This window comes from Gadus chalcogrammus, chromosome 5 (genome assembly GCF_026213295.1).
Source record: "Gadus chalcogrammus isolate NIFS_2021 chromosome 5, NIFS_Gcha_1.0, whole genome shotgun sequence".
Classification (NCBI taxonomy): domain Eukaryota; kingdom Metazoa; phylum Chordata; class Actinopteri; order Gadiformes; family Gadidae; genus Gadus; species Gadus chalcogrammus.
In genome coordinates, this window is record NC_079416.1 from 22,599,986 (window position 1) to 22,626,106 (window position 26,121).

Here is a 26,121-nt window from a genome sequence, read left to right on the forward strand (position 1 = left end):
TCTCTATTTCTGTCTGTCTGTCTGACTGACTTTGTATTTGTATGTCTGTATCTGTCTATGTCTGTCTCTCTCCGACTAACTGTCTCTCTCTGTTTCTCTCTGTTTCTATCTTTATATGTCTGCATCTCTCTCTCTCTCTCTCTCTCTCTCTCTCTCTCTCTCTCTCTCTCTCTCTCTCTCTCTCTCTCTCTCTCTCTCTCTCTCTCTCTCTCTCTCTCTCTCTCTCTCTCTCTCTCTCTCTCTCTCTTGTACGTCTGTATCTGTCTGTATGTCTGTCTCTCTCTGACTAACTGTCTCTCCCCTCTCCTCCAGAGGGCAGGAGCTCGGTCTCCCTCCAGGACGTCCTGCGCTTCACCACGGGGGTGGAGGTGGTGCCGGCGGCGGGCCTCCTCCCCAGCCCCTCCCTCTCCCTGGGGGAGGAGGCCCTGTTCCCCCGGAGCGACCCCAGCGCCAACCTGCTGCTGCTGCCCAGCACCTCCTCCTGCTACCAGGCCTTCAAGAGCTCCCTGGAGCAGGCTGTCAGCCACCACACGCACCTGCTGCACACATAACACACACACTGTGCACGTCACACACACACACACACACACACACACACACACACACACACACACACACACACACACACACACACACACACACACACACACACTGTGCACATCACACACACACACACACACACACACTGTGCACGTCACACACACACACACACACACACTGTGCACGTCACACACACACACACACACATAACACATAACACATCACACACACACGCACACACACTGTGCACATCACACACACACACACACACACACACACACACACACACACACACACACACACACACACACACACACACACACTGTGCATGTCACACACACACATAACACATCGCACACACACTGTGCACATCACACACACACACACTGTGCACGTAACACACACACACACACACACACACTGTGCACGTCACACACACACAAACATAACACTTCACACACACACACACACACACACACACACACACACACACACACACACACACACACACACACACTGCACATCACACACACATAACACATCACGCACACACACTGCACATCACACACACACACACACACACACGCGCACACACACTGTGCACGTAACACACACACACACACGCACACACACACACACACACACACCGTGCACATAACACACACACACACAACACACAACACACACACATAAAACGCACACAAACACACACACACACACACACACCTGCTGTATATATAGCGTACACACAGGCTTCTATGATGTTATGTTTTTATACTACTGGTATGATTAAGGAAAATGCTCGTCTCTAATTTTGAATTGACTGAGTTGTGTTACTTCCACTCCCCGTGTCCCAGCTTCTCAGTGCATGTTGGCTTTGGTTGGTGATGTAGTGTGTAGGTGGTTTACTGTCTTAGCCTGCATGGATGGTGGAATATATCTATACTGCTGCTACTGTAAAAATCGACTTTGTCTTCTTTATGTTGAGTCAATGTGCTCTGATCGTCCATTATCATGTTTTGTTATAAACCACCTGGACAAATAAACTTGCCTCGTGTGTTGGTTGAGAGAGAGAGAGACACACACAAACACACACACGCAAACCTGAATTACACCCACAGATATGACGACTTGGAAGAGTGTTTCCGGATGCTGGTCTAACGGGTGCATTGGGTTACCTGCACCATGGTTGTCCGGTAGGGGGAAGTAAAGAGCAGACAAACGTCCAAAAAGACAATAAAAATTATTGGAGCAACTCAGCAGAGTGACAGTTGAAATCTTAGCAGTTGAAAATAGAAATAGAAAGTAACACATGGGTAGCATTCAGTTGCGGTCACAGAGAACAATGCTTTGGGAGTTGCAAACTTTCGCAGTACAGTTCCCACCCTTGGCTCTTCAGGTGCACAAGCAGCCTCTCCTCCACATTTCTGAGATTCATAGCGGCAGATTCAAGAGCCGTAGGGGTAGACTTATCTCGTGTTAGAGAGAGATAGAGAGAGAGAGAGAGAACTGCAGCAGAAATGCGAACGTATGAGTTTCTAAATGTGTGATTTGTGGATCTGAGAAATTTGAGATGGTGTAACTGTTGTGTTTGGTGGAGAGGACCTAAATTCTACAAGTTTGCAAATTCTAAACATTTTTCTCTGACTTCAAATTGACTGATGACTCGTGGGACTTTCTATTTTTTATTTTCCACAACTCCACATTTCAGTAAATATTAGTAAATATTTAACGGATAGACAGGTCAAGTACTTCAAGCATGTCAAAGGGAAAAGTATTGATATAATATTTAATTTGAGAATTTCGGAGGCGCTTCTGCTGCTCCACGAGACCAGGTTCCGCGTCATCGATGGACGCTACGTCACCTCACGCCACGTCATCTGACGCCACGTCACCGCGTAAACAGAAAACATGGCGGCGTCTGTCCGGGAGAAGCAGGCAGGTTTGTAGAATAATGTTTAATTCGCTCCTCTGTCGAGGGTTGTGATGTCATGTGGACTAAAGAAATGACAGCAGGCTGTAAAACGAGTTGTCAGAGACGATGAGACAGCTGCTCCAGACCAGCTAGTAGAAGTTCATAGTTTCATTTCATGTCATAACATTATCTGAACAGTCCTCAGCAGCCTGATAAGAGAGGACCAAAGCACATAAGGCCACAGCTCAGTGTATTATAAGTAAGAAATATTATCTAAATGCGTAACAAGCTCACATATTCCGTGTCAGGAAGAAGGACAGAGAATCAGAATTGGACGTTGTGATGACAAAGCTTGCACCGTAAACGTGTATGTCCTGACCGGGGATAACGAAAGAAGGGGATATGCGCCCTCTGGTTACGTGATGACGTCTGGGGTTTTGAACACTGGAAGAAGTATCATGATAATAAATAGTTTGACTTTTGATAATGTGCCTCTTCAAACCCTATTATGGAACACATGTGACATGTCTTTCTACCTATTTGTCTGCCTCTCTGTCTGTCTGTCTATCGTGTGTGTGTCTGTCTATCGCTCTGTCTGTCGCTCTGTCTGTCTGTCTCTCTGTCTGTCTGTCTGTCTGTCTGTCTGTCTGTCTGTCTGTCTGTCTGTCTGTCTGTCTGTCTGTCTGTCTGTCTGTCTGTCTGTCTCCAGCTGCTCTGAAGCGCATGCTGAATTTTAATGCTCCCCCTCTGAAGAACACAGCATCTGAACCAGTATGGAAGGTACGCGAATACTGCAGGATTACTACAGGATTACTACAGGAATACTACAGTATTACTACAGGAATACTGCAGGAATACTAGAGGAATACTGCAGGAGTACTACAGGATTACTACAGGAATACTGCAGGATTACTACAGGATTACTACAGGAATACTACAGTATTACTACAGGAATACTGCAGGAGTACCACACGATTACTACAGTAATACTAGAGGAATACTGCAGGAGTACTACAGGATTACTGCAGGATTACTACAGGATTACTAAAGGAATACTAGAGGAATACGACAGGGTTGCTACAGGAATACTGCAGGAGTACCGCACGATTACTGCAGGATTACTGCAGGAATACTGTAGGAATACTGTAGGATTACTGCAGGATTACTACAGGATTACTACAAGAATACTAAAGGAATACTAAAGGATTATTACTTGAGTAATGCTGGTTTAATACGGTTGTACTGCATGATTGCTATGGGAATACTGCAGGAATACTGCAGTATGACTACAGGAATACTGCAGAATAACTACAAGAATACTGCAGTATTATTGCAAAAATACTGCAGAGATACTACATGTTTGCATTCATAAGGAATTCTGAAGGCAAGCTTTTGAGATGCTTTCTCACCACTACAGAAATATATACACATAAACGTACATAAATGCTACTCTCCCACAACACACAGACAACATGGCCCCTCCCCCAGCTAGCATATAGATCCAAGATGGGAAATTATGCTGGTTGTGTTACCTGTCTGGTGACCTTTGACCTCCTGTGTTCCAGGTGCTGATCTACGACCGCTTCGGTCAGGACATCATCTCTCCTCTCCTGGCTGTCAAGGAGCTACGTGACATGGGCATCACACTGCACCTGTGAGAGAGAGACACACACACACACACACACACACACACACACACACACACACACACACACACACACACGCGCACACACGCACACACGCACGCACACACACACACTGTGAGACCTGAACCTTAACACACACACGCACACATCTTGTTGTAATGTAATGTATGGGTCTGTCTGTCTGTCTGTCTGTCTGTCTGTCTGTCTGTCTGTCTGTCTGTCTGTCTGTCTGTCTGTCTGTCTGTCTGTCTCCAGTCTGCTCCACTCTGACAGAGACCCCATCCCAGATGTTCCAGCCATCTACTTTGTGATGCCCACCGAAGAAAACATCGACCGCATCTGTCAGGTAGCGTGTGGTGCATCAGTATTGTGTGCATTGGTGTAGTGTGTATCAGTACAGACTGTGTGTGTGTGTGTAGACATAATACAGATTCACGTAAGAATCTCCATGCATATCTTCTACGGTTCTGAACAGGTTCACAACTTCCAAAAATAAGTCTTAAGTTTGCATTTGTGTATTTAAAATTCATCAAATATAAAAACGGCGTCATCTTATACACGCTTTACTGTGTGTGTGACTGTGTGTGTGTGTGTGTGTGTGTGTGTGTGTGTGTGTGTGTGTGTGTGTGTGACTGTGTGTGTGTGTGTGTGTGTGTGTGTGTGTGTGTGTGTGTGTGTGTGTGTGTGTGTGACTGTGTGTGTGTGTGTGTCTGTGTGTGTGTGTGTGTGTGCGTGACTGTGTGTGTGTCTGTGTGTGTGTGTGTAGGACCTGAGGAACCAGCTGTATGAGTCCTACTGCCTGAACTTCATCTCGGCCGTCAGCCGGAGCAAACTGGAGGACATCGCTAGCTCTGCACTGGCGGCTAACGCGGTCACCCAGGTTACCAAGGTAACGCTCCCTAACGTTACCATGGTAACGCTCCCTAACGTTACAGGGGTCTACGCTAGGGTTTTAGCTTACACCATTCTACCACTCCCTATGCAATGTGATGTCGCCATGACATCACGACCCCGTTCCATGACATCACTACCATGATCGATGACATCACTACTCTGATCGATGACATCACTACTCTGATCGATGACATCACTACCCTGATCGATGACATCACTACTCTGATCGATGACATCACTACTCTGATCGATGACATCACTACTCTGATCCATGACATCACTACCCCGTTCCATGACATCACTACTATGATTCTTGACATCACTACTCTGATCCATGACATCACTACTCTGATCCATGACATCACTACTAAGATCCATGACATCACTACCATGATCCATTACATCACTACCATGATCCATTACGTCACTACTATGGTCCATGACATCACTACTATGATCAATGACATCACTACTATGATCCATGACATCACTACTATGATCCATGACATCACTACTAACTACAGTCGATGACATTATTATTATCAATATTATTTTATTGGATTTGTGAGTGTGATTGGTATGGAGTATTGACCTGTTATTGGTTGGTACTGAGTATTGGTGTGTTATCGATCCTCAGGTTTATGATCAGTATCTGAACTTCATCACCCTGGAGGACGACATGTTTATCCTGAGTCACCAGAACAAAGAACTCATCTCCTACCATGGTAGCACACACACACACACACGCAGACACGACGCACGCACACACGCAGACACACACGCAGACATACACGCAGACACACACACATGCAACCACAAATATACACATGCAAACTCATAAACTTGGGTCAAATATACAGTCAATTCAATATGTCTCTCTCCCTGTCCCTGTCTCTCCCTCTGCCCAACTCTTTGTCCGTCTCTCTGCCCGTCTGTCTACTTGTCTTTCGTCCATGTGTGTGTGTGTGTGTGTGTGTGTGTGTGTACGTGTGTGTGTGTGTGTGCAGCCATCAACAAACCAGACATACTGGACACAGACATGGAGGCCATCATGGACACGATGGTGGACTCCCTGTTCTGCTTCTTCGTCACTCTGGGTGAGGCCCGGGGCCGGTCTGGGTGAGGCCCGGGGCCGGTCTGGGTGAGGCCCGGGGCCGGTCTGGGTGAGGCCCGGGGCCGGTCTGGGTGAGGCCCGGGGCCGGTCTGGGTGAGGCCCGGGGCCGGTCTGGGTGAGGCCCGGGGCCGGCCTGGGGGCCGTGTGTGTGTCATGTTGTGTGCATTGCCTGGATAATGTGTCTGAAATGTGTTTAATGTGCGTGTGTGCATTGCTTGTCTAATGTGTGTAATGTGTGTGTGTTGGTAAAATGTGTGTGGGTGTGTATTGTGTGTGTGTGTGTAATGTGTTTGTGTGTGTGTAATGTGTTTGTGTGTGTGTGTAATGTGTGTGTATCAGGTGCCGTACCGATCATCAGATGTCCGACAGGAAATGCTGCTGAGATGGTCGCCGTGGTAAGTTCTGATTGGCCAACTGGATGGCGCATCTATGTGTGTGTGTGTGTGTGTGTGTGTGTGTGTGTGTGATTTATATTGATATACAGGGGTTGACACTAACGGTTGCCCGCTTGCCCGGGGCAAGTAAAAAAAATGTTTGGGCAAGTTGAGATTTTTTCTGGTTGCCCGAACGGGCAAGTGGATTTTGGGTGGATGTTAATATAAAAGCTATTTATTCAAATGTTTTTAGAAACTGCAGAACAGCCTTTTGTTCCTCAAAACCACACAAAATAGAAGTATTTGCAATTGATCAGCGCGCTGTCTTCTCTTCTCTCGGAAAGCGAGTTAACAGACACGCAGCGCTTCAGTGCGAATGTAGCCCCGCCTTCTGTCACTCACTCGCAGTGCGGTCTCTGGCAGTGATCCGCTAAAGGTTAGCCAACACAGCTAGCATCTCAAGTGCAGCACCTCCGCGAACGGTTTAGGTAGAAGTTAAATGGAGTAGTGATGGAGGAGTGCAGTTTGGAAGTACTTTGGATTGAGGCAAATTATCAAGGAAAGTCAAGAACACGGTTTTGGGTTTCATAACTGTGCACATGTACACAGCAATAGCGATCTTTTTCACGAAATTGGACCCTCACAAACTACTGTATATATTACATGAAAGCTGAGCCTCCACTTATTCCAACAGTCCAAACCATATCATTCTGTGACTAAAACTCGCAAATAACAACTTAAGGAGAAACGTCCCCTTTTCTTTTAACAACCAAAAATGACCGAGTATCACCTTTGTGATTTTTGTCCACAAAGTTGATTCTGATCCAATAAAACCACCATAAACAGATTATCCAGTATCTGGGCCAAATTTTGCAACTTAACATGGTGTTTTCAATCAATGAATAATAGAAGGTTTCTTAGGAAATAGGTAAATTGCCTTCAATCAGAAAACATATTCTTCAGCGCAATCTAGTGGCCATCTATTTATTTGCGAGTGTTTGGCTTGGTGCATTCGATTGCCCTGAACTTTAAATAGAGGTGTCAAGTGTCAAAATTGTAAGATATCTACCTTTATTTGTGTCTCATAGTAAGACAGCGCTCCCAACTGATAACGACCAACTGATACTGATAATTATTTCAGGTGGAAATGTTATCTTCCACTTATGCTGTGTTCCATGGCTTTATTCACTTTAACCAAGTATTATCCCCATTTGAATATTTCACTTGCACAACAATCTTTCTTTTGGCCCAAAGATGACATTATCGCCCTTGCAGTTGTGGAGATATAATCTATTTACTTTGGGTATGTTCTTTCCTGAAAAAAACTTTTCCCCTGATATCAAAAATGGCATAGAATATCGATCTTTTTCCAGAAATAGTGTTGAAGTTAGAAAATCCAGTATCGTGTGGAAGCTAACATTCAGCTTCAGATGATTTTTCTGAGCCCCCCCAAAACCAGGCCGAGTGCCTGGGAAAAAGAGGCCCGTTCACGATTCTGATTATAATTTGGGCAAGTGAACATTACATTCGGGCAAGTTGAACCTGACCTGTACTTGCCCGATGGGCAAGTGCTTTTGAAACCTTAGTGTCAACCCCTGATATACACAAACACGTGTAGTTCATCTGGGTGTGTTTAATGTGTGTTTGTGTGTGGTTCCTCTTGGTGTGTGTGTGTGTGTGTGTGTGTGTGTGTGTGTGTGTGTGTGTGTGTGTGTGTGTGTAGAAGCTTGATAAGAGGCTGCGGGAGAACCTACGAGACGCCAGGAACAGCCTGTTCACCGGAGACACCATGACCGGGGGCCAGTTCAGGTAGACTACAGCTCCCAGCATGCACTGCCTCCACAGGTCACATTGTAGACTACAGCTCCCAGCATGCACTGCCTCCACAGGTCACATTGTAGACTACAGCTCCCAGCATGCACTGCCTCCACAGGTCACATTGTAGACTACAGCTCCCAGCATGCACTGCCTCCACAGTTAATTCTCTCTCTCTCTAGTTTCCAGAGACCTCTGTTTGTTCTGGCCGATCGTAACCTGGACCTGGCCACGCCCCTCCACCACACCTGGACCTATCAGGCGCTCATCCACGACGTCCTGGTGAGCAGCCAATCAGCGCTCACATTTCTGAGGCCTAATCTTAACCGCAGAACACTTAACGTTTGTGTGTGTGTGTGTGTGTGTGCCGTTGTGTTGTATGTGCCGTTGTGTGGTTGCGTGTGTGTGTGGTTGCCTGTGTGTGTGTGTGTGTGTGTGTGTGTGTGTGTGTGTGTGTGTAGGACTTCCACCTGAACAGGGTGTCAATGGAGGAGGGTTTGGGGGCGGAGTCTTCCCCGGCCGGCGCCAGACCAAAGAAGAAGAACCGCAAGACGTACGACCTCACGGCCGTGGACGCCTTCTGGCAGAAACACAAGGGCAGGTGGGTTACCTGGGGGGGGGCAGGTGGGTTACCTGGGGGGGGGCAGGTGGGTTACCTGGAGGGGGGGGCAGGTGGGTTACCTGGAGGGGGGGGGGGGGGGGGGGCAGGTGGGTTACCTGGGGGGGGGGCAGGTGGGTTACCTGGGGGGGGGGGGGGCAGGTGGGTTACCTGGAGGGGGGACAGGTGGGTTACCTGGAGGGGGGGCAGGTGGGTTACCTGGGGGGGGGGGGGGCAGGTGGGTTCCCTGGGGGGGGGGGGGGGCAGGTGTGTTACCTGGGGGGGGGGGCAGGTGGGTTACCTGGGGGGGGGGCAGGTGGGTTACCTGGGGGGGGGGGCAGGTGTGTTACCTGGAGGGGGGGGAAGATGGGTTACCTTGGGGGGGGGGGCAGGTGTGTTACCTGAGGGGGCGGGGGTTACCTGGGAGAGGTCAGGTGTGTTACCTGGAGGGGGGGCAGGTGTGTTACCTGGTGGGGGGAGTATGGAGTAGTATGGAGGCCTGTGATTGGTCAGGTGTAGATTCAAGCTGTGTGATTGGCCGTTGCAGCCCGTTCCCAGAGGTGGCGGAGTCGGTCCAGGAGGAGCTGGACCGGTACCGTGCCCAGGAGGATGAGGTCAAGAGGCTGAAGACCATCATGGTACCCACTCTATGTTACAGATCTAGACTCTAGATCAGGGGTGCCCAACCTTTTTTGACCCAAGATCTACTTTTCAAGTAGCCAACCTCCCGAGATCTACCAGCCTAGTGTCAACATTGCAAACCTACCTTCTGCGCACGGCACATTCTCAACAATATTCAATAATCTTCCTCCCACTCAGGGTGAAAATGGTAGGTCTTAGCTCGTTTCCCCTCAGCCATGCCAACGTTTAGGAGTGCGTAACTACTGTTGACGGCTTTCAACTGCTGTTGACAGCGCATGCGCTACCGCGCGTATATGTCCCGCGCAAATTTTATTTTTCTTAAAAAAAAAAACTTTTTTTTTTTTTTTTTTTCTTCACCCCTTGCGGTCGACTTGGGATCTGTCGGCGGCCTACTGGTAGACCGCGATCGACTGGTTGGGCACCCCTGCTCTAGATCTACATTACTGGTCTACATTATATACTGACTCTAAATGATATACTGACTCTACATTACAGATCTACATTATTAATGACTCTATACTATAGATCTACATTATAGATCCACATTATATACTGACTCTAAATTATAGATCTACTTTATAGATCTAAATTATATGATGACTATATATTATAGATCTACATTGCAGATCTACATTATATAATGACTACTTTATAGATCTACATGATATACTGACTCTACATCATAGATCATTATATACTGACTTTACATTATGTGTGTGTGCCTGTTTGTGTGTGTGTGTGCCTGTTTGTGTGTGTGTAGGGTTTAGAGGGAGAGGATGAGGGGGCGATCAGCATGCTGTCGGACAACACAGCCAAGCTCACCTCAGCTGTCAGGTAACTTTACCTTATTACACCTAATATACTTTACCTGAATATACCTAATATACTTTACCTTAATACACCTAATATACTTTACCTGAATATACCTAATATACTTTACCTTAATGCACCTAATATACTTTACCTGAATATACCTTATACCTTACCTTAATACACCTAATATACTTTACCTTAGTACACCTAATATACTTTACCTGAATATACCTAAAATACTTTACCTTAATACACCTAATATACTTACCTGAATATACCTTATACCTTACCTTAATACACCTAATATACTTTACCTTAATACAACTATTATACTTTACCTTAATACATCTAATATACCGTACCTGAATATACCTTATGCACCTTACCTTAATACACCTAATATACTTTATCTGAATATACCTAATATACTTTACCTGTATATACCTTAAATACCTTACCTTAATACACCTAATATACCTTACTTTAATATACCTATAATATACAATACCTAAATATATCAAATATTATTTTCTTCCATATTTTTCATATGCCTTAGCAGAAGGTAGTTATTGATCTGCTATGTGATTAGAAGGTAGTTATGAGTTATGTGATTAGAAGGTAGTTATTGATCTGCTATGTGATTAGAAGGTAGTTATTGATCTGCTCTGTGATTAGAAGGTAGTTATTGATGAGTTTTGTGATTAGAAGGTAGTTATTGATCTGCTATGTGATTAGAAGGTAGTTAATAATGAACTATTTGTTTAAATGGTAGTTATTGATGAGATATGCGCTGTGCTACATGTTATTGATCTGCTATCCGTCTCAGCTCTCTTCCTGAGCTGTTGGAGAAGAAGCGACTGATCGACCTCCACACCAACGTCGCCACGGCCGTACTGGACCACATCAAGGTAACCATGGCGACCGCACACACGGTGTCCATGACAACACGCTGTCCGGCGACGGGTCAGAGTCACGTTGTGATGCGGGAGCTGCGTGCACCGTGCAGGCGACTCACCCCGCGGTGGGCGCTGGTTCCATTCCCCGCTGCGGCCGTACGAGGGCTGCACGATTATCGCCAAAATGATTATCACGATTATTTTGATCGATATTGATATCACCATTATTTACCACGATTAAGCATTGAGAAGACAAATCTTGCGAATTTCTATCACCCCCTAGTGGTAGGAGCCACACGCTGCGCTCAGCGGCAAATTGCCGCCAGGCCACGCCCCCCCCCCCTTTTTCAGGCTTCGCGCCGCTGTGTGCAGGATGGACTCACGCAGTCGCAGACAGGTGTACAGGGAGCGCTTGGTTTGCTCTGCAGCGGAGGTAGAGCGTATACTGCATGGGCGGGGCTCGTTGGTTTTCTTTTTTTTCGCGGATGCATTATTTAAAAAAATATCGCGAAAATATCGCGAGAACACTGTGTCATCGTGGGACGCCGATATCGTCATCGCGATAAAAAATAGATATATTGTGCAGCGCTAGGTCGTACCCTCTCCCTCGGCGGCTCTGCCTCCAAGAGGCCACACATGACATCAACGCATAGTAAATGTCTGTGTGTGTCTGTGTGTGTGTCTCTCTCTCTGCGTGCGTGTGCGTGTGTGTCTCTCTCTGCATGTTTGTGTGTGTGTCTCAGAGTCGTAAGCTGGATGTGTACTTTGAGTACGAGGAGAAGCTGATGAGTAAATCTACTCTAGACAAATCCCTGCTGGATGTCATCAGTGACCCTGACGGTAACACACACGCGCACACACTATTACTGTTGCTATGTGATAATTGTGTTTTATTACTTCTTTTTTCTTAATACATCTTTTTATTGAAATACCAAAAGTAGTTACAATGACTTATCAGCAAGGTTAACGGGTTTTATTACTGTGTCTCCATTAATGTGTGTGTGTGTGTGTGTGTGTGTGTGTGTGTGTGTGTGTGTGTGTGTGTGTGTGTGTGTGTGTGTGTGTGTGTGTGTGTGTGTGTGTGTGTGTGTGTGTGTGTGTGTGTGTGTGTGTGTGTGTCTCTCTCTCTGCATGTGTGTGTTTGTGTGTCTCTCTGCCTTTGTGTGTTTCTCTCTGCGTGTGTGTGTGTGTCTTTTTCTTTCCAATTGTGTGTGTGTGTGTCTCTCTGCATGTGTATGTTTGTGTGTTTGTTGCATTTGTGTGTTTATTTCTGTGTTTGTGCGTGTGTTTGTGTCTCTCTCTGCGTGCGGTGTGTGTGTGTAGCCGGGACCCCCGAGGATAAGATGCGGTTGTTTCTGATCTACTACATCACCGCCCAGCAGGTTCCATCCGAGGTAGGGAGGCGTGCACGTGAGTGTGTGCACGTGAGTGTGTGCACCTGAGCGTGTGCACGTGAGAGGGTGCACTTGAGCGTGTGCACGTGAGCGTGTATACGCGAGTGTGTGCACGTGCGCGTGTGCACGTGAGCGTGTGCACGTGAGTGTGTGCACGTGAGAGGGTGCACGTGAGAGGGTGCACGTGAGTGGGATGGGGGCTCGGTGTTGGAGGTTGACGTCGTTTCTAACCTGGTACCAATCCCGGCCCATGTGGGAGGCTGTCCAGGGAGGTTGTGAAATGCGCCAAAAGCAGTATGTGGGTATTGACCGCGCCCCTCTTCAGGTGCTTCCCATTGGGAGCTTGGAGGCTCCTCACAGAAGGGCAGCTATAAACAAACAGGAGATGAAGAGAGGAATAAACCAACACAACATGTCTCCGGCTCTTTGAGGACACTCTGTCCTCAGGTCCAGTCCTGATGGGCCAACGGGACCCCACAGGAACCCTGGTTCTGAGCCGGTTCTGAGCTGGATCTGACCCGGTTCTGACCTGGTTCTGGTTCTGACCTGGTTCTGATCCGGTTCAGACCAGGTTCTGAGCTGATTCTGATCCGGTTCAGACCTGGTTCTGATCTGGTCCTGATCTGGTTCTGGTTCTGACCCGGTTCAGACCTGGTTCTGAGCTGATTCTGATCCGGTTCTGATCCGGTTCAGACCCGGTTCTGGTTCTGACCCTGTTCTGATCCGGTTCAGACCTGGTTCTGGTTCTGATCCGGTTCAGACCTGGTTCCGGTTCTGATCCGGTTCAGACCTGGTTCTGACCTGGATCTGGTGCTGACCTGGTTCTGACTTGCAGACTCTAGTTTCTGCCTGTGTGCCTTTGCGATGTTAAAAGCAGAGAGCAGGTGAACATGGGCCTGTGGACGCTGGGGTCGCTGTGGGTCGGACTGGAAGTGACCAATAAGATGGGCTGAGGAGGTTCTGGTCTTCTAAAGTCTATAACCCTACCAAAACCCGCCATAACCCTACCATAGCTCACCATTACCACACCATAACCTGACCATAATCTGACATCAGTCTATAGCCAGGTCATGCTGGGGTTATGGTCAGGTTATGGTTATGGTCAGGTTATGTTCAGGTCATGGTTATTGTGGGGTTCTGGTCAGGTTATGCTGGGGTTATGGTCAGGTTATGGTTATGGTTGGGTTATGGTCAGGTTATGGTTATGGTCAGGTTATGTTCAGGTCATGGTTATTGTGGGGTTCTGGGCAGGTTATGCTGGGGTTATGGTCAGGTTATGGTTATGGGCAGGTTATGTTCAGGTCATGGTTATTGTGGGGTTCTGGGCAGGTTATGCTGGGGTTGTGTTCAGGTTATGGTTCTGGTCAGGTTATGCTGGGGTTATGGTCAGGTTATTGTTATGGTTGGGTTTGGTCTGGTCTGACTCAGGGACTCGTAATGTGAACGTGTCGCTGTTCCCCGTTGAAGCAACAGTGAATAGAAAAGCTGAACCTGGGCCAACGGTGGACTAATAGGAACCCAGACTGCCTGCCAGCCCCTCCCCTCATGCAAGCCACTGAAAACATCGCACACAAACGCACACACACACACAAGGACACACACAAACCAACACACACACAAACCTACAAACGGACACGCATAAACCCCCCCCACACACACAGACACAAACCTACACACGCACGCACGCACGTACGCGAGCAAGCAAGCCAAACCTAAACACACACAAACTTACCCGCGCACACAAACCTACTTACCTAATCACGCACCTAATGACACGCGCACAAACAGTCCTTGTTTCACATTGGCAACGCCTAAAAACAATCCCATGAAACACACAAGCCCCCCCAATCACCAGAGCCCATCGCTGCCGTGTTCCAGGAAGCCCTTCGGAGTGTTCCAGCGAGGCTGTGGGCTCCGTCAGGCTTCCCAGAAGGGAGGGTTCACAGAACCGGAGCCGCTTGGGTTCCAGATGAACCCTGTCTCCCGGTACCGAGCGGGGGGGGGGGGGGGGGGGTCCGGGTCACTGAGCAGAGGCACACACTGAGCGCCCCCCAGCCTCAGGGGCTAGGGCTAGGGCTAGGGGTTAGGGGTTAGGGTTAGGTTAAGGTCTAGGGTTAGGGCAAGGGGTTAGGATTAGGGCTAGGGCTAGGGGTTAGGGTTAGGTTTAAGGTCTAGGGTTAGGGCAAGAGGTTAGGATTAGGATTAAGGCTAGGGTTAGGAGTTAGGGTTAGGAGTTTAGGGTTTGGGTTAGGGGCTTGGTTTAGGGTTAAGGTTAGGGTAAGGTTTAGGGCTAGGGTAAGGGGCTAGGTTTTGGGTTAGGGGCTAGGGTTAGGGGTTTGGGTAGGGTTTAGGGGGTAGGGTTTAGGGGTTAGGATAGAGGTTAGGGGTTAGGGTTAGGGTAAGGTTTTGGGGAAGGTGCAACCAGCACCCTGCTGAGCCCCTCGGCCCCTCCCAGCCTTGGCTGCTCCAGGTGCACCTAACCCCCCCCCCCCCCCGGCACAACAAACAAACGCTAATGACCGGCGTCTGGCCGTGTGCTTGCGGTTCGGATCAGCGGGAGGAAAGAATGGCGTCATACTCCAAAGTATTCATCACAACAGCTCTGGTGTCCAAACCGCTGCTCGGATGGACGGACAGCAGCCGCAGGGGGGGGGGGGGGGGGGGGGCTTGGCTCCGGCGACGTGTCAGAGACAGAGCGTTGACGAGGCGGCCCGCGAAGGGGGATGAAGGGGCTGGAACCCCGCCACGGCGCCGAGGACGGGACGGGGACGGGACGGGGACGGGACGGGGACCGGGGGGATGAGGTAGTGGAGCCGCGGTTTTGGAGCGTCAGGTTGCACTCTGGGACGGCGCCCCTGGAAGGTAGCCGACGTCAGGGAGGGGAAAGGGATCCTTCTGAGAGCCCGGCGGCCCTGGCAGGCACGCGCTGTTTGGTCTAGCTCGCTGCTATTTCTGTAAACAGCTAATGCCGTCCACCTGGGACACGACACGAGATGTTTAGCTGTGACGGGGGGAAAATGTGAAGCGAAGGGCTTCGCTGTGCTTTGGCCCCCCCCCCCCCGCTGCAGCTCTGTTCACGGCCGGCCACTGTCGCCCAGCGGGGGGTCATCCTCTGCAGAGAGGCCTGCAGCCACCTGGAAGACGGGGGCGCAGCCTGCAGGGGACGGACGTGTGCGTGTTGTAATGCATGTTATAATGCAATGCTGTTTTGGTTGCGCTGTAATCCTGCAGACCAGCAGCTTGACTGTGGGGCTGAGCGAAGGACGGCCCCCGGCTGGCGGGCGTGGCCCGTGCTATCAGGGATAGTTTACGGCCCAGGGACGGTGGACTATGAGGGGCCAAGTTGGCCGTGGAGATAACAGATGGATGTTGATCCTGGAGGGTCGGCGCTCCCGGTGCCGCTGTTCCCTCCGTCATCGCCTCTCCACGAGCTGCGTCAGGGTTTCCGCGTGTTGCATTAGAACAACGTGTCTGGAATCATCAAATGGTTTTGCTAAATACGCCGTTGCATGTTAATAAACCTGGGAAGACAAGCTGTAAGGGCTACCAGTAGGGGACAGCAGTAGGGCTTATGTTTGGGGTTAGCTGTAGGGGCTAGCAGTAGGGGTTAGCAGTAGTGGTTAGCAGTAGTGGCTAGCAGTAGAGGCTAGCAGTAGGGGTTAGCTGTAAGGGTAAGCAGTAGAGGCTAGCTGTAGGGGCTAGCAGTGGAGGTTAGCAGTAAAGGCTAGCAGTTGGGGCTAGCAGTAGGGGTTAGCTGTATGGGCTAGCGGTATGGGCTAGCGGTATGGGCTAGCTGTATGGGCTAGCTGTAGGGGCTAGCAGTAGAGGCTAGCAGTAGGGGCTAGCAGTAGGGGCTAGCAGTAAAGGCTAGCAGTAGGGATTAGCAGTAGGGGCTAGCAGTAGCGGTTAGCTGTAAGGCTAAGAAGTAGAGATAAGCTGTAGGGGCTAGCAGTGGAGGCTAGCAGCAGGGGTTAGCAGTAGGGGCTAGCAGTAGCGGTTAGCTGTAAGGCTAAGAAGTAGAGATAAGCTGTAGGGGCTAGCAGTGGAGGCTAGCAGCAGCGGTTAGCAGTAGGGGCTAGCAGTAAGGGCTAGCAGTAGAGGCTAGCAGCAGGGGTTAGCAGTAGAGGCTAGCATTAAAGGCTAGCTGTTTGGACTAGCTGTAGGGGCTATCAGTAGAGGCTATCAGTAGAGGCAAAGCAGTAGAGGTTAGCAGTAGGTGCTAGTAGCAGGGGTTAGTAGGGGTTAGCAGTAGAGGCTAGCAGTAGGGGTTAGCAGTAGGGGCTAGCAGTAGCTCTTACAATTGGGGTTAGCTGTAGGGGGTAGCAGTAGGGGCCAGCAGTAGGGGTTAGCATTAGGAGCTAGCAGTATGGCTTAAAGTTGGGGTTAGCTGTAGGGGATAGCAGTATGGGCTAGCAGTAGAGGTAAGATATAGGGGCTAGCAGCAGGGGTTAGCAGTAGAGGCTAGCAGTAGGGGCTAGCAGTAGCAGTTAGCTGTAGGGGTTAGCAGTAGGAGCTAACAGTAGAGTAGCAGTAGAAGCAGGCATTAGAGGCTAGCAGTAGCGGTTAGCTGTAGGAGCTAACAGTAGAGGCTAGCAGTAGAGTAGCAGTAGGGGTTAGCAGTAGGAGCTAACAGTAGAGGCTAGCAGTAGAGTAGCAGTAGGGGCTAGCAGTAGAGGCTAGCAGTAGGGGTTAGCAGTAGGAGCTAACAGTAGGAGCTAACAGTAGAGGCTAGCAGTAGGGGGTAGCAGAAGGGGTTAGCACTGGAGGCTAGCAGTGGAGCCTAGCACTAGGGGTTAGCTGTAGGGGCTAGCAGTAGAGGCTAGCAGTAGCGTCTAGCAGAAGGGGTTAACTTGCGCTAGTAGGGCTCCAGGTACCCCGGGGTCTGACCGGTGGTGGGCTGTCCTGTCATCTTCCTCATCCTCCTGGGCCCTCCCGCTCCGACCCGGCCTCCCCTCTCCGTCTCCCGCTCCCCCAGCCTCTCTCTGGGTCCTGGGTCCCAGTGCTGACTCGCAGCAGATGTGTGTGTAGGCTCTGGTTCTGGTCGGGCCTTGGCCGTCCTCGTGGTTTAAGCGGTGTCTGGCTGCGGAGAGAAGGAAGCTAGGAGAATGTTCTGGCAGCGCCGGTCCTACCGGGACGCTAACACTCTCTGAAGGCTGAGCGTCTGAAGCCAACCTGTGTGTGTGTGTGTGTGTGTGTGTGTGTGTGTGTGTGTGTGTGTGTGTGTGTGTGTGTGTGTGTGTGTGTGTGTGTGTGTGTGTGTGTGTGTGTGTGTGTGTGTGTGTGTGTGTGTGTGTGTGTACGTGTGTGTCTATAGTCTGACCTGGAGCAGTATAAGAAGGCTCTCTTGGACGCCGGCTGTGACCTTTCACCACTCAACTACATCAAGCAGTGGAAGTAAGTCTGTCTGTCATGTCTGTCATCTCTGTCATGTCTGTCTGTCTGTCTGTCTGTCTGTCTGTCTGTCTGTCTGTCTGTCTGTCTGTCTGTCTGTCTGTCTGTCTGTCTGTCTGTCTGTCTGTCTGTCATCTCTGTCTGTCTGTCTGTCTGTCTGTCTGTCTGTCTGTCTGTCTGTCTGTCTGTCTAGAGCTCTGGTACTGAGGTCTCTGAGACTATCTGATTCAGAGCTTTACATATGTAGTAGGTTAAATATTAATATCGTTGACATTGGATTATTGACTGGTTCTTCCATTAGAATAGAGATACAATAATAGAATGTTTCCTAGAATATCAGACGTGACCTCAGGATGTGATTCATGTGTCTCTGCTTATCAAGGGCCTTCACCAAGATGGCCGCCACTCCGGCCAGCTATGGCAGTGGGGGGGTGAAACCCATGGGGTGAGCATGCACACACACACACACACACACACACACACACACACACACACACACACACACACACACACACACACACACACACACACACACACACACACACACACACACACACACACACACACACACACACAAACCTGTACACACACACCAAACACATGCGCACATGAACACAGACATGCACGCACGTACACACCTGCTAACGGGATGACGCTACCATGCTAAAACACAGGGTTTAAGGGGACTCATGGAAAACACAGGGTTTAAGGGGACTTATGTAAAACATAGGGTTTAAGGGGACTCATGTAAAACAAAGGGTTTAAGGGGACTCATGGAAAACACAGGGTTTAAGGGGACTTATGTAAAACATAGGGTTTAAGGGGACTCATGTAAAACAAAGGGTTTAAGGGGACTCATGTAAAACAATGGGTTAAAGGGGACTCATGTAAAAGACATGGTTTAAGGGGACTCATGTAAAACAAAGGGTTTAAGGGGACTCATGTAAAACACAGGGTTTAAGGGGACTCATGTAAAATACATGGTTTAAGGGGACTCATGTAAAACACAGGGATCAGGGGACGCATGATAAAACACAGGGATCTGAATACCCTGGAAGGAGAATTAATCCTATCTGTCAGCAAGATATGTTGGCGTCTCTATTTATGCCTTCCATGGAGACTGTTGCGCTGTCACCTAACAGCCTATTTGTGGCCACCTATCCGTCTCTCTCTCTCTCTCTCTCTCTCTCTCTCTCTCTCTCTCTCTCTCTCTCTCTCTCTCTCTCTCTCTCTCTCTCCCCCCCTCCCCCTCCCCCTCCCCCTCTCTCAAATCAATTCATTTCAATTCAAATAAGCTTTTATTGGCACGAGAAATAAACAATTTACATTGCCAGAGCATTTCTCTCTGTCAATTGAGCCAATCTTTATTGCCGCGGATATTAGGCCAGTGAATTTCCAGGGCAGATGAATAATTAAATCAGCCGTATGAATATAAGTCAGTGTGCTGCTGAGGTTGGAGCAGGATTCCTCCTAAATCAGTGGTGTGTGTGTGGGGCAGTCGGCCAGAGCTCCTCATCCTAAACCCTCCTGATGAGAGCAGCCTCGAGTTACTAGACAAGAACCACAGAGACATCTTAAAGCAGCCGAGTCGGCCCCAGCCTGCTCCATTCTACAGAGTGACAACAGTGGAAAGATTTGAGAGATTGACATCAGAGAAATCACCTGCGTATACAGCAACTCAAAGTCTGTACCTTTCTCTACAGCTATAAGTCCGCAGCTTTCTCTACAGCTATGAGTCTGTACCGTTATCTATATCTATAAGTCTGCACCTTTCTCTATATTTATGAGTCTGTATCTTTCTCTATATCTATGAGTCTGTACCTTTCTCTATATCTATGAGTCTGTACCTTTCTCTATATCTATGAGTCTGTACCTTTCTCTATATCTATGAGTCTGCACCTTTCTCTATGTCTATGAGTCTGTACCTTTCTCTATATCTATGAGTCTGTACCTTTCTATATATCTATGAGTCTGTACCTTTCTCTATATCTATGAGTCTGTACCTTTCTCTATGTCTATGAGTCTGTACCTTTCTATATATCTATGAGTCTGCACCTTTCTCTATGTCTATGAGTCTGTACCTTTCTCTATATCTATGAGTCGGCATCTTTCTCCTTATCTATAAGTCTACCTTTACCTATATCTATGTCTTTACCTTTATCTTTCTCTACGAGTCTAACTTTCTCTGTGAGTCTGTACCTTTCTCCATTAGTCTGTACCTTTCTCTATAGCTGTGAGTCTGTACCTTTCTCTACAGCTGTGAGTCTGTCTGTACCTTTCTCTACAGCTGTGAGTCTGTCTGTACCTTTCTCTATAGCTGTGAGTCTGTCTGTACCTTTCTCTATAGCTGTGAGTCTGTACCTTTCTCTACAGCTGTGATTCTGTACCTTTCTTTATAGATGAAATAAGAGTTTGTAATTCGGGTTGTTAAGTTGCAATAACATGTGTTTCTGTGTTCTCTCTCCCCAGTCTGTTCTCCAGAGTGATGAACTCTGGGTCTCAGTTTGTCATGGAGGGGGTCAAGAACCTGGTGATCAAGCAGCATGTGAGACGCACGCACGCACGCACGCACACGTGCACGCACACACGTGCACGCACACGTGCACGCACACACATGCACACGCACACACACACACAGTCCGACAGTGTGCGTGCCGTCACCGTTGAAGACAATTAATTAGTATGATGGCAGGGTAACCACGGTGACGGTACAAACAGGAGCAAACATGAGCTCAATGAGGCTGGAAGCGCCACAGCCCCGTGTCACTGCTCTGGGGAGGAAGAGGAGGGTGAGGGGTATGATGAAGAGGGTGATGATGATGAGCACAATCATCATCATCATCATGTTGATGATGATGATGATGATGATGGTGAGGATGATGGTGATGGTGAGGATGATGATGATGGATGCAGATGGTGGTTAGAGAAAATGTTTTCCTTGACAATGTCTTCTCAAGCCCTGTATAATATCATCACCACACACACACACACACACACACACACTTCGCACACCACACACCGCACACCACACACACCACACACACACATCCTGTCTCTTCCAATTGAGTTGTATTGAATATAGGAGAGCTTTATTGGCAGCCGCTCTCGGCGCCGGCGCGGAGCAACAAGTGTCTGTGGTCTGTGTTGTGTTTGGAGAGGTATCTGAACGCCTCGATGAGGACACATCACTCACATCAGTCGTCCTCAGGCCCATACCCTCAGCGTTACATAACCAGAGCTCCCTTCACATCCCCTAGAACTCTGACTGTCCTCTCTCCTCTCCTCTCCTCTCCTCTCCTCTCCTCTCCTCTCCTCTCCTCTCCTCTCCTCTCCTCTCCTCTCCTCTCCTCTCCTCTCCTCTCCTCTCCTCTCTCCTCTCTCCTCTCCTCTCCTCCTCTCTCCTCTCCTCTCCTCTCCTCTCCTCTCTTCTTTCTCCTCGCTCCTCTCTTCTCCTCCTCTCCTCCTCTCCTCCTCTCCTCTATCCTATCTCCTTACTCCCCTCTTCTCCTGTCCTCTCTCTTCTTTCTCTCTTCTTTCTCCTCTCTCTTCGCTCCCCTCCTCTCCTCTCCTATCTCCTTCCTCCCATCTTCTCCTCTCTTCTTTCTCCTCTCTCCTCCCCTCTCCTCCCCTCTCCTCTCCTCTCCTCTCCTCTCCTCTTCACCTCCCTCCTATCTCCTTACTCCCCTCTTCTCCTCTCCTCTCTCTCCTCTCCTCTCCTCTCTCTCCTCTCCTCTCTTCTTCACCTCCTATCTCCTATCTCCTATCTCCTTGCTTCCATTCTGTCCTCTTCTCTTATCTCTCTATGTCCTTTCTTAAACAATAAATAACAAAAGTTCGAATTGCAACATAAAGTGCAAGGACGGTACAAAGGGAGGAGGTTATGGGATATGAGTTGTTGCATCCAACTATTTACCAGAGCTGGGCAAGATGACTCCAGAAGATGAAGCTGAAACCAGTCTAGGCCAGCTCCCCTACAGAGGGACCAGCTCCACTAGAGAGAGACTAGTCTAGAGCAGCTCCCCTACCAAGAGAACAGCTCCACTAGAGAGAGACTAGTCTAGAGCAGCTCCCCTACCGAGAGAACAGCTGAACTAGAGAGAGACTAGTCTAGAGCAGCTCCCCTACCGAGAGAACAGCTGAACTAGAGAGAGACTAGTCTAGAGCAGCTCCCCTACCGAGAGAACAGCTGAACTAGAGAGAGACTAGTCTAGAGCAGCTCCCCTACCGAGAGAACAGCTCCACTAGAGAGAGACTAGTCTAGAGCAGCTCCATGGACATTATGGACTGTAAAACCTTGAACATAGATACTACACAGGGGTGAATATCATACCATAGAGAGGAGTAAATATCAAAAGGTTAACAAATCCAATCTCTTTCGCTCTCTTTCTCTTTCTCTTTCTCTTTCTCTCAGAATCTTCCGGTCACCAGGATTCTGGACCATCTGATGGAGATGAAGTCTCACCCGGTAAGACCGATAGACAGACAGGTAGACAGACAGGTAGACAGACAGGTAGACAGACAGGTAGACAGACAGGTAGACAGAAGGGTAGAGAGATGGGTAGAGAGACCAGTACAGATGCAGGTATACCGACAGGTAGCCCGGTATAGCCTGCTAGCTATGTTGCTAGTTTGTAAACTGATGGCTAGTTGGACAGATGGACAGATGGCTATGCTGCCTGGACGCTAGGTAGTTAGCCAGGTAAACAGGAAGCCATGTAGCCAAGTGGATCTTCTGCCAGTTAGCTAGCTAGCCAACTTCCTGTCTTGCGTCTCAGTTTTGCCCCAGGAATCTATCAGACCCGGAGAGCAATAGCCAGGTGTTTGGTGTGTGTGTGTGTGTGTGTGTGTGTGTGTGTGTGTGTGTGTGTGTGTGTGTGTGTGTGTGTGTGTGTGCGTGCCAGGAAAGCTAAATGATTAAGGGACTAGAAGACAGCTTTGGAAAATGGAGATCATCCATCCTGTGTGTGTGTGTGTGTGTGTGTGTGTGTGTGTGTGTGTGTGTGTGTGTGTGTGTGTGTGTGTGTGTGTGTGTGTGTGTGTGTGTGTGTGTGTGTGTGTGTGTGTGTGTGTGTGTGTGTGTGAGAAAGAAAGACAATCTTCTATGTAGAGTGATTTACCTGACGGTACTGTACCTCCGCATTCCCCAGAACTGAGATAGACACACGTACACACACAGGTGGTAACAGTAGTTTGTGATTCTCAGCTTCTGGGGTTACAGACAACTAACAATGACCTGTTGTTTATAGAGGAGAGGGAGAGGAGAGCGAGGGAAGAGGAGAAAGGAGGGAAGGAGAGGGGATGAGGAGAGAGGGGAGGGGAGGAGACGGGAGAGGAGGAGAAAGGGTAGGAGATGAGGGGGGGAGAAGGGCCGAGAGGAGGGGGAGGAAGGAGGAGAGGAGAGGAGAGGAGAGGACTGGGAGAGGCGTTGAAGGAGGATATGTAGAGGAAAGGGAGAGGTGGAAGGGATGAAAGAGGACAAGGCATTCTCTCCTCCCACACAGTGTGTGTGTGGTTTGTATGTGTGGGTGTGTGTGTGTGTGTGCGTGTGCGTGTGTGTGCGTGTGCGTGTGCGCGTGTGTGCGTGTGCGTGTGCGTGTGCGTGTGCGTGTGTGTATTGGGAGCGTGGGAGTGATGGATGGACTAGACCTCTGGAACGCGGCCGGGGGAGGAGCCGGGTGGCTTCATGTTTCACATGTTGCTCAACGGTCTCCTGTCTGTCTGTCTGTCTCCTGTCCTGTCTGTCTCCTGTCCTGTCTGTCTCCTGTCTGTCTCCTGTCCTGTCTGTCTCCTGTCCTGTCTGTCTCCTGTCTGTCTCCTGTCTGTCTGTCTCCTGTCCTGTCTGTCTCCTGTCTGTCTCCTGTCCTGTCTGTCTCCTGTCCTGTCTGTCTCCTGTCGTGTCAGCTCGTCCTGTCTGTCTGTCTCCTGTCTGTCTGTCTCCTGTCTGTCTGTCTGTCTGTCGTCTGTCGTGTTGTTGTGGATCGGTGACTAGTGGGACGAGGTCAGAGGACAAACGAGTCAGAGTCAGGCCCTGCAGTCAGTCCTGTGTATCTGACCGGGTCCTGAGGGTCACATGGCCTGAGGGCCACTCCCTGATTGGTCACATGGCCTGAGGGCCACGCCCTGATTGGTCACATGGCGTGAGGGCCGCTCCCTGATTGGTCATATGACAAATGTTTTTTCTTCCGTCTCTCAGGAAACCGACAGTTATCGCTACTTTGACCCCAAGATGCTACGAGGCAGCGAGAGGTACCGCTAGTTACACTAGTCACACTAGTTAGAGCTGGTTACACTAGTCCCACTAGTTAGAGCTGGTTACACTAGTCCCACTAGTTAGAGCTGGTTACACTAGTCACACTAGTTAGAGCCGGTTACACTAGTTAGAGCTGGTTACACTAGTTAGAGCTAGTTACACTAGTCACACTAGTTAGAGCTGGTTACACTAGTCACACTAGTTAGAGCTGGTTACGCTAGTCACACTAGTTAGAGCTGGTTACACTAGTCACACTAGTTAGAGCTGGTTACACTAGTCACACTAGTTAGAGCTGGTTACACTAGTCACACTAGTTAGAGCTGGTTACACTAGTTAGAGCTGGTTACACTAGTCACACTAGTTAGAGCTGGTTACGCTAGTCACACTAGTTAGAGCTGGTTACACTAGTCACACTAGTTAGAACTGGTTACACTAGTCACACTAGTTAGAACTGGTTACACTAGTCACACAAGTTAGAGCTGGTTACACTACTAGTTACACTAGTCATACTAGTAATAGCTTGTTACACTACTAGTTACAGTTGTCACACTTGTTAGAGGTGGTGAGATAACTTTTTTAACTGATGGTTAGCCCCAGTTAGGGCTTGTTAAATGTTTGTAGTGAATCTTGTTAGGACTAGTTAGATGAGTTAGTGCTTGTCACTAGGTCTGACTAGCGGTGTGATTGTGCCTTCCTCCCCAGCTCCACCCCCAGGAACAAGAACCCCTTCCAGGAGGTACAGGCCACGCCCACTGCTGATTGGTTGATTGATTGTTGGTGTAAATTACCACTGTGCTCTGATTGGTTGTCAAATGATTCCATTCCTCCGTTGTCTCGGTAACAGGCTATCGTGTTTGTGGTTGGAGGAGGGAACTACATCGAGTACCAGAATCTAGTGGACTATGCAAAGGTACCAAGCACTACTACACACTACTACAAACTACTACACACTTCTACTCACCTCTACACAATACCACACACTACTACTCACTACTACACACCAGTACTCACTACTACTCCCTACTACACACTACTACAAAGTACTACACACTTCTACTCACCTCTACACAATACCACACACTACTACTCACCACTACACACACACTACTACACGCAACTGCTCACGCAATACACATGTGACACATCTCTCTCTCTCTCTCTCTCTCTCTCTCTCTCTGTCTCTGTCTCTGTCTCTGTCTCTCTCTCTCTCACTCTCTCTCTCCCCCTCTCTGTCTCTCCCTCGCTCTCTCTCCCCCTCTTCCCCTCTCTCTCTCTCTCTCTCTCTCTCTCTCTCTCTCTCTCTCTCCCCCTCTCCCCCTCTCTCTCTGTCTCTGTCTCTGTCTGTCTCCCTCTTCCTCTCTCTCTCTCCCTCTCTCTCTCTCCCTCTCTCTCTCCAGGCTAAACCGGGGAAGAAGGTCCTCTATGGCTGCAGTGAACTCTTCAACTCCACTCAGTTCATCAAACAGGTTTGTGTGTGTGTGTGTGTGTGTGTGTGTGTGTGTGTGTGTGTGTGTGTGTGTGTGTGTGTGTGTGTGTGTGTGTGTGTGTGTGTGTGTGTGTGTGTGTGTGTGTGTGTGTGTCATGAATTAAAATAATCGCTATTTCATATCTTCTCTTACAGCTCTCTCAACTCGGACAGAAGTGAAGTGATGTAGAAAAATCTCTCTCTCTCCCCTCTCTCCCACTCTCTCCCCTCTCTCCCTCTCTCTCCCCCTCTCTCTCTCTCCATCCACCACAGTCCTAACTGTATTCCAGGTGTTTTATAAGATGTACTGTAACTTGACTAAATATTTGTGACTGCTTTGCTCCAACTAAGAACCAATAAAGTACAAATTAACC

At 48.9% G+C, this 26,121-nt stretch overlaps 2 protein-coding genes across 2 annotated transcripts in view; both read left to right on the forward strand.

The window, feature by feature from the left end:
* Nucleotides 1-551, forward strand: part of g2e3 (G2/M-phase specific E3 ubiquitin protein ligase) — an 11,836-nt gene extending 11,285 nt beyond the window's left edge. Inside the window, exon 18 of the mRNA XM_056589798.1 lies at nt 313-551. Coding sequence (XP_056445773.1) covers nt 313-551 — 239 coding nt within the window. The remainder of the gene's footprint in view (nt 1-312) is intronic.
* Nucleotides 552-2,421: 1,870 nt separating this feature from the next.
* On the forward strand, nt 2,422-26,121 carry scfd1 (sec1 family domain containing 1). Its single transcript, XM_056590945.1, has 25 exons — nt 2,422-2,482; nt 3,165-3,235; nt 4,021-4,109; nt 4,357-4,447; nt 4,868-4,990; nt 5,633-5,720; nt 6,003-6,092; nt 6,449-6,504; nt 8,207-8,292; nt 8,481-8,580; nt 8,760-8,899; nt 9,444-9,534; nt 10,299-10,372; nt 11,178-11,259; nt 11,991-12,087; nt 12,571-12,641; nt 17,956-18,035; nt 18,415-18,477; nt 20,502-20,577; nt 22,444-22,497; nt 24,226-24,278; nt 24,985-25,018; nt 25,127-25,192; nt 25,680-25,748; nt 25,904-26,121. Exons 1-25 carry the CDS (start codon nt 2,452-2,454, stop codon nt 25,925-25,927), a joined length of 1,899 nt encoding a protein of 632 aa, XP_056446920.1. The 5' UTR covers nt 2,422-2,451; the 3' UTR covers nt 25,928-26,121.